This window comes from Oncorhynchus keta, chromosome 4 (assembly GCF_023373465.1).
Source record: "Oncorhynchus keta strain PuntledgeMale-10-30-2019 chromosome 4, Oket_V2, whole genome shotgun sequence".
NCBI classification, from domain to species: Eukaryota; Metazoa; Chordata; class Actinopteri; order Salmoniformes; family Salmonidae; genus Oncorhynchus; species Oncorhynchus keta.
Genome location: NC_068424.1, coordinates 18723176 through 18732693, shown reverse-complemented (window position 1 = coordinate 18732693; position 9518 = coordinate 18723176). Strand labels below are relative to the sequence as shown.

At 42.2% G+C, this 9518-nt stretch overlaps 1 protein-coding gene across 1 annotated transcript in view; it reads left to right on the top strand.

Moving 5' to 3' along the window:
- Positions 1 to 7543: 7543 nt before the first annotated feature.
- The window catches only part of LOC118382554 (carboxypeptidase A6-like), a 40891-nt gene continuing 38916 nt past the window's right edge, over positions 7544 to 9518 (top strand). Inside the window, exon 1 of the mRNA XM_052503226.1 lies at positions 7544 to 8017. Within this exon, the coding sequence (XP_052359186.1) occupies positions 7902 to 8017 (116 nt within the window). The 5' untranslated portion in view covers positions 7544 to 7901. The remainder of the gene's footprint in view (positions 8018 to 9518) is intronic.

The following is a 9518-nucleotide window of genomic DNA, read 5'->3' as shown; positions in this document are numbered from 1 at the left end:
ACCATCAAGCATCCCAGAAAGTACTAAAAAAAATAGCCCACATTAACATATGTAGCTTGAGAAACAAGGTTCATGAAATCAATCATTTGCTCGTAACAGATGGCATTCATATTCTGACAATCTATAAAACTCACTTAGATAATGCAAATACATTGTTATAAGATCTACAGAAGAGACAGAAATTCTGTGGAGGTGTGGCCAGTTATATAAAGAACCATATTCCTGTAAAGCTTAGAGAGGATCTCACGTTAAATACTATTGAAGTAATATGGCTACAGGTTCATCTTCCTCACCTAAAGCCCATTCTAGTGGGAAGCTGCTATAGACCACCAGGTGCTATCAGTCAGTATCTGGATAATATGTGTGAAATGCTTGATAATGTATTTGATATCAACAGAGAGGTATATTTTCTGGGTGATTTAAATATTGACTGGCTTTCATCAAGCTGCCCACTCAAGAGAAAACATCAAACTGTAACTAGTGCCTGCAACCTGATTCAGTTTATCAGTCAACCTACCAGGGTAGTTACAAACAGCACAGGAATGAAATCAACAACATGTATTGATCACAGATCACTAATGCTGCAGAAATTTCCTTGAAAGCAGTATCCAAATCCATTGAATGGAGTGATCACAATATAGTAGAAATATCTAGGGAAATGAAAGTTCCAAATGCTGGGCCTAATATAGAAGTCATACAATAAGTTTTGTAGTGATTCCTATGTAAATAATATTTATTGGTCTGTGGTGTGAAACAACCAGATGCTGCACTTGACACATTTATGAAATTGCTTATCCCAGGTACAAATAAGCATGCACCCATTAAGAAAAGGACTGTTAAAATGGTTAAATCCCCATGGATTGATGAGGGGTGGCTAGAACGTTAGAGCGTTGGACTTGTAACCGAAAGGTTGCAAGATCAAATCCCTGAGCTGACAAGGTAAAAATATGTAATTCTACCCCTGAGCAAGGTAGTTAACCCACTGTTCCTAGGCTGTCATTGAAAATAATAATTTGTTCTTAACTGACTTGCCTAGTAAAGTTGTATGGTTAAGAGGAATGAGGTAAAAGAAATGACAAATAGGTCTGGCTGCGCAAACATACTACAAATTGAGAAATCATGTGAATAAAAAGAAGAAGAAGCTATGCTGTGAAACAAATAAAAATGACATAAAGGATAGTAAAAAGTTTGGTCACCTTAAATGAAATGTTGACCAAAAGGCAAACTCTGCTCTATCATTCATTGAATCAGATGGCTCATTCATCACAAAACCCTCCGACATTGACAACTACTTCAATGATTCTTTCATTGGTAAGATTAGCACACTTAGGCATGACATGCCAGCAACAAACACTGACACTACACATCCAAGTATATCTGACCAAATGATGAAAGGCAAGCATTGTAATTCTGAATTCCAAAAAGTGAGTGTGGAAGAGGTGAAATAATTATTGTTGTCTATCAACAATGACAAGCCACCGGGGTCTGACAACTTGGATGGAAAATGACTGAGGATAATAGCGGACGATATTGCCACTCTTATTTGAAATATCTTCAATTTAAGCCTACTAGAAAGTGTGCCCTCAGGCCTGGAGGAAAGCAAAAGTCATTCCCCTCCCTAAGAATAGTAAAGCCCCCTTTACTGGCTCAAATAGCTAACCAATCAATCAGCCTGTTACCAACCCTTAGTAAACTTTGAGAAAAACATGTGTGTTTCACCAGATACAATGCTATTTTACATTAAATGACAGACTATCAGCATGCACATAGGAAAGGACATTCAACAACCACAGCACTTACACAAATGACTGATAATTGGCTGAGAGAAATTGATGACAAAAATATTGTGTGGGCTGTTTTGTTCGACTTCAGTGTGGCTTTTGACATTATAGATCACAGTCTGCTGCTGGAAAAACATGTGTTATGGCGTTACACCCCCTGCTATATTGTGGATAGAGGGTGTTCTTTAATGGAAGCCCATCCAAAATAATCCAGGTAGAATCAGCAATTCCCCAGGGCAGCTGTCTATGCCCCTTACTATTTAAAATCTTTACGAACAACATGCCACAGGCGTTGAGTAAAGCCAGCATGTCTATGTATGCGGATGACTCAACACTTCACGTCAGCTACTATAGCAACTGAAATGACTGAAACACTTAAGAGCTGCAGTTAGTTTCAGAATGAGTGGCAAGGAATAAGTTAGTCCTAAATATAAAATAAAACTAAAATCATTCACTAAACTCTCAACCTCAACTAATGTGGAAATTGAGCAAATTGAGGTGACTAAACTGCTTGGAGTAACCCTGGATTGTAAACTGTCATGGTCAAAACATATTGATACAACAGTAGCCAAGATGGGGAGGAGTCTATCCATAATAAAGCTCAGCTCTGCCTTCTTAACAGCATTATCAACAAGGCAGGTCCTACAGGCCCTAGTCTTGCCGCACCTGGAGTGCTGTTCAGTCGTGTGGTTAGGTGCCACAAAGAGGGATTTAGGAAAATTTCAATTGGCTCAGTATATTGGATTACGTTGCATTTAGGCGTGACTTGCTTCTAGGGCTCCCGAGATGCACAGCGGTCAAAGGCACTGCATCTCAGTGCAAGAGACTTCACTACAGTCCCTGGTTTGAATCCAGGCTGTATCACATCTGGTTGTGATTGGGAGTCCCATAGGGTGGTGCACAATTGGCCCAGCATCGTCCGAGTTTGGCCGGGGTAGGCCGTCATTTTAAATAAGAATTTGTTCTTAACAGACTTGACTAGTTAAATAAAGGTTAAATAAAAAAATAACTCTTCCTTCAATAATGACCGTGACAGATTTTTTCTGGCCCCCTCTCTAGATCCACACACAACCCTAACCCTAACCCTAACCCTAACCCACACACACACACACACACAACCCTCCCCCTAAAAGGTCAAAGGTTGTAGATGTGCACTCACAGTCCAGCTCAGATGTCATCTCTGACCTAGCAGAGCAACAGGGGGGTTGGACATAAAGAACTGCAGTCACCCCCAGAGCATGGCAGAGTCAGTCTGACCAGATGTTCACTACAGAGCATAGCAGAGTCAGTCTGACCAGAGGCCCCCTACAGCGCATGCCCACAGCCCCAGGCCAACAGAGATTTATCAAAGAACTCATTCACACCCTCGCTTCCACTCACAACATACTGTTTGCCTGAGAGAGAAAACACTAATTTACTGGCCCCCAGTGCCAGCAGTGACATTTTTAACCGTACCAGATAGTATAGACTCAGGCTCTGTGAGAGCCAGAGTGAGTGGGTCCTCCACCTATTCCACAAACCACAGGTAGAGCTAAACTGTATGCCGGAACACTGTGTTCCTATGTTTCAAAAGTCACAGCTCAGTTTTATTGCCAGTCTGCATAGTCCACCAAGCAATGCAGTCTTCATATACGCAACATATTTTAGTCCTCCCACAAACCCAGCACATGACATATACACACTAATATGTAATGCTGGAGTTTTATGAATATGCTACTGTACAGTATGTGTGGCTGTCAAGGTACTCAAAACCTTCAATGGGGGTTTTATGTTATTTTTAAAATGGCTATGGGTATGTCAACGACCCTCTGCATTGACCATATTGACCTACTAAATGGTTTTTGATTTGGATTTGATTTGATTTACTAAATGGGCCTGTGAAATTCACCAATGGAGGACCATTTCACGTGTGTGTTTTTGATGGACATCAGTATAATAAACATCAATCTGCCTTTTATATCTGTCCAAACTAACATTTAGATTCAGTGCTTTTGGCAGGATGAAATTATAAAACTCTGTTTCTCATGAATGTGCTTTTTCTCTCTGAATGTGGCAGACAGATTTTGTTCAAATAGACCGCTGGCAGATTGACTATTAAATGCAGATGAAATGCAGAGAGCGCTTCACATTGGTATCAGATGGACTGACTTTCCAATTATGAATGATTGTATGAAAAACAATTAAATTTCACAACAAGCACACCATTGATCACATGATAATTGTTTCCAGTTTGGGACCCTGAATACTTGAAGATGGCAGGGGCATCAACTCCAAACGGTCTCTTGTGGGATCACTTTATTTCCAGCTGTGTAGTGGAAGTAGATTTTTAGTTGTATCCAAATATAACCGAGAGATACCATAGGAGAATTTACTAGCACACTAAAATGTATATATACAGACACCAACTTCTGCCACCCATGCACTCACAAAATAATTATTACAGTAGGAAAATGCCTCTGGTAGAGAGCCCATACAGATGTGGGATCTTAATTTGAGCCAGTTTGCTACACCAGGAAAATAATCCGGCAACAGAAAATGTGAATTATTATGAGGATTATAGTTATTTGTTCTTTTTTTAGGGATTGATATATTTTTTTGTAAGGGAGAATCGAAGTGTGACATTTCAAAATGGAAATTACAAACTTCAGAAGCCTTTTTAAACCTCAAATACACAACAAGTTTTTAATTTCTTGACTTGCAGGAAAAATTATCCCACAACAGAGAGATCAATTTAAGATTATACATCTGTACTTGTTCTACTACCTGCACAAAGGTTCTCTCCTGCTCTCTCATTCAGCTCACTGTCTGGGCGGGAACCATTCCTGTCCGTGTCTGTTTTGGGGGAATAATGTGTTGTACGGGTGTAAAACAGGTGGCGCAGTGTTTACATAGGAGGGAAGCATGCAAAATATGTGCTGCTGCCATGCAATCACAAAGGGAAAAGCCTGGCGGTTGATTTAGACGTTTAATCACAACGCTGGGTGATAAGTAGAGGATCAAACGAAAGCACGCCAAGCCTGGAATAACAGGGAGAGCCACCTAGCCTACACAGCGATACACACAGTGATAGATTACTGGAGGAAACAGGCCAAAGGAGTAGCAGCAGGTTGGTATAGATGCCACAGTCATCAGGTCAGACATAACTTTATCAATATACTGTACCTTCACTGGGTTGTCTGAAGATTTGATGGGTAGCTGTGAATTTGTGGTAGAATTGAATGCACAAGTATCTAAACTCAGCAAAAAAAGAAATGTCCTCTCACTGTCAACTGCGTTTATTTTCAGCAAACTTAACATGTGTAAATATTTGTATGAACATAACAAGATTCAACAACTGAGACATAAACTGAACAAGTTCCACAGACATGTGATTAACATAAATTGAATAATGTGTCCCTGAACAAAGGGGGGTTCAAAATCAAAAGTAACAGTCAGTATCTGGTGTGGCCACCAGCTGCATTATGTACTGCAGTGCATCTCCTCCTCATGGACTGCACCAGATTTGCCAGTTCTTGCTGAGATGTTACCCCACTCTTCCACTGTCACGCCCTGACCTTAGAGAGACGTTTTATTTCTCTATTTGGTTAGGTCAGGGTGTGATGTGGGGTGGGCATTCTATGTTTTATATTTCTGTGTGTTTGGCCGAGTGTGGTTCCCAAACAGAGGCAGCTGTCCATCGTTGTCTCTGATTGGGAATCATACTTAGGCAGCCATTGTCATGCTGGAGGGTCATGTCAGGATGAGCCTGCAGGAAGGGTACCACATGAGGGAGGAGGATGTCTTCCCTGTAACGCACAGCATTGAGATTGCCTGCAATGACAACAATCAAATTTATTTATAAAGCCCTCCTTACATCAGCTGATGTCACAAAGTGCTGTACAGAAACCCAGCCTAAAACCCCAAACAGCAAGCAATGCAGGTGTAGAAGCACGGTGGCTAGGAAAAACTCCCTAGAAAGGCCAGAACCTAGGAAGCAGGCTATGAGGGGTGGCCAGTCCTCTTCTGGCTGTGCTGGGTGGAGATTATAACAGAACATGGCCAAGATGTTCAAATGTTCATAGATGACCAGCAGGGTCAAAATAATAATAATCACAGTGGTTGTCGAATGTGTAACAACACCTGCACAGGATCAGTACATCCTAACATCACACCTGAGGGACAGGTACAGGATTGCAACAACAACTGCCCGAGTTACACCAGGAATGCACAATCCCTCCAACAAGCTCAGTCCGATGATGCTGTGACCCTCCACCTCCAAATCGATCCCGCTCCAGAGTACAGGCCTCGGTGTAACGCTCATTCCTTTGACGATAAACGCGAATCGACCATCACCCCTGGTGAGACAAAACCACGACTCGTCAGTGAAGAGCACTTTTTTGCCAGTCCTGTCTGGTCCAGAGACGGTGGGTTTGTGCCCATAGGCGACGTTGTTGCCGTTGATGTCTGGTGAGGATCTGCCTTACAACAGGACTACAAACCTTCAGTCCAGCCTCTCTCAGCCTATTGTGGACAGTCTGAGCACTGATGGAGGGATTGTGCATTCCTGGTGTAACTCGGGCAGTTGTTGTTGCCATCCTGTACCTGTCCCGCAGGTGTGATGTTCGGATGTACCGATCCTGTGCAGGTGTTGTTACACGTGGTCTGCCACTGCGAGGACGGTCAGCTCTCCGTTCTGTCTCCCTGTAGCGCTGTCTTAGGCGTCTCACAGTACGGACATTGCAATTTATTGCCCTGGACACATCTGCAGTCCTCATGCCTCCTTGCAGCATGCCTAAGGCACGTTCACGCAGATAAGCAGGGACCCTGGGCATCTTTCTTTTGGTGTTTTTCAGTAGAAAGGCCTCTTTAGTGTCCTAAGTTTTCATAACTTCATAACTGCCTACCGTCTGTAAGCTGTTAGTGTCTTAACAACCGTTCCACAGGTGCATGTTCATTAATTGTTTATGGTTCATTGAACAAACATGGGAAACAGTGTTTAAACCCTTTACAATGAAGATCTGTGAAATTATTTCGATTTTTACAAATTATTTTTGAAAGACAGGGTCCTGAAAAAGGGATGTTTCTTTTTTTGCTGAGTTTAGTATTTATAGATCTATCAGAGTTTGGGGAGACTGCATCTGTTCTCGTCCCTGTTATCTCTACTGTCTGGCTTCTATTACCCATAGTCTGGGGCACACACTTACTGACTGGTTGACTGATTAAATGACACACACCTCTATTGAACTCAAGGCTGGGGACAATTCCATTATCCCATTCCAGTCTGTAATTGAAACCCCACAGATCTGTATGTTGTTCATCTGATAAATCTTCTGGAGACTACAGTCTAAATTAGGGTCTATTTCAGTGTGCAGCAGCTCAACAAACACTGAGCATACAGAGTGGATTCGTTTTTATTTTCCAAAAATGTTTGTTTTACAGAGTATAGAAAGGACAGATGGAGATTATCACCTTAAGTGTGCGTTTTAAACAAGCAAAAGGATATACATGCTGTCAAAATAGTTGCATACTAAAACTGATGAACAACTTATATCTCAAATGTGGGCTACAGTCTGTTCTCTAAAGTTTATCCACAGTCCTCAATAGTATATTTTTTGTTAGAGTTAGTTATTCTATGCCAGCCACTCTATTATGCAAGAGGCATATGGTCCTGTTCACGGTGTAAGTAAACTATGCTATCGATTTAAATACCTCGCTTCGGTATTAATTCGCGGTCATCCGGTGCGAGCCCATCGTCTCCCCATATCCAAACGGGACAGGGATCCTGTTACCAACATCTCTGACACACACCAGGTCACGTGACACAGATCCTGCACATTTAAAAAAGAACGGGATTTATAATTCCCACCAGGGCTTCAAAGAGGTGGATAAAATTGCTCCCCGTTGCCAGTTAATTAACCGACTTTCGCACCTCCGCGGCACTTCTGTGCAATTGACAGCGCGCAGAACGCACCAACGACCCATGAGACTCCATCAGCAAACCTGATAACGAGCGGCCCATCCTTATTTTTAACCCTCAGTTTCTATTCTTATACTGTACGAAGTTGATCGAAGCCTGCAGAGAAATCATCTTCGAGGGCGAGAAGTGGGGCTGTCCTCTGTCGTTATTAATAATCGCTCAGGATGGCAGTGGACTTTAGATGCGCAGTTCACGGCTCAGTCTTTTGGGGCTTTGTGGTTATCCTCAGTAACGTGCTATGTCCCATTGATGCGTACCTCTACAACAACCGCTATGCAGGGTAAGTGAGGATTCTCATTCATTCCTTGTGACTGTGTTAGTAAATTGAGTCCTAAGAGCTCTCATTCATGTTGAAGACTTGAAGTTGAACCCCTATGAAGTAAAATAGAAGGATGAAAACATACAAGGAATGATTTGTATTTTAGGCCTACTGAAACCAAACTATCAGATTATCAAAATAGTTTATCACTTCCTCTCATCTCCTGTTGAAAAGAGATGGATTGTTCAAAGCAACTGTATGACCCCATTTTTTTTCTCATATTGCCTGCTGGAGAACTATTCCCTGCTGGAGAACTATTCCCTGCTGGAGACATAACATATTGTGTCTACTTAGTTGTGTGTTCAAGACGTATGGGACTAAAACAATTTCTGTGAAAAGATGCCTGATAGCAGACAAATAAGGCGAACTGGGACATTGAGAAACAGTAATATTTTGGGACAGAGAACCTCAGCAGAGAACCTGGCTGTGTTGATGTCCTGTCAGGGGGCATGTGGCACACAAAGGGCCACATTGGGGCAGGTTTTGGGCACCCCTGGGGCACTTTGGGTCAGTGGAAAAAAGGGACCGTTTTGGGGTACTCTCAGTCGGTTTGAGTGCTCTGCTCTAGGCATGATTTTGGGGAACTTTTAGGGTAATTTTTGGGGCACAGTGGGACCCCATCCTGCATTCCCCCTGCATGCCTTCCGCACCCCCAACCCCCCTCTCTCCCCTGCACCCTGGACCTGTTCCAAAGCCCCTGTGCTCCACCCAATCCCCAGCTGCTGAGCACAGACGATCCCCACTTTAACAAGGTAGGAAAGCCAGGGCAAGAAAACAGTCCCAACATGGACATAGCTCTGTTCTGTTCAGAATACTTTATGGTGGGCATTGTCCCACTTAGTTCAGATTACACAATGAGCCTTTAGGCTAAATGACTAAATGTTCTCTATTGTTGTTAAATCTTTGTGATTACTTAAGTTTAGTTTGGGTAATTATCATTAACTTAGAAAGACACGTTGCTGGCACTCAACAGGCTTTGAAGACACACTGAGAAGGCAGTGCCAGCGTTTTGACAGAGAATCTATAATCCATGGGGATCGCTATGACAAAGAAAGGATGGGTCAATTTGTGTGATGGTACAAAAAACTTTTCTGGAGAAGAACTAGACTGCAGCCTTGGTGGATTGTTTTGAATTCTATGGGGTGCAATTTGTCATATGATGTCATTGTAGCTCTAAGAAGTCTAAGAAGTCATTATTTAAAATGCAATTAATAATGTTTTAAAGGGAAACAAAAGAGGAAGTTACTATCTATTGTTTCAGAAACAGAATGCATGAGTTTAGAACAAACAGAAATTAAATAATGTATTTGAAGTTGCATGATTTACACAGTTTTCAAGTTCGTTATGGAAAGTCATTTGCCCTCGATAAAGGGCCTTTAAGTCCTTGCTCTAACATGAGAGGCATTGAGACTGCCTGTTGCCTTGGGGCCAGGCTGTTGGTGGCATTTCTTGTGGTCGCTGG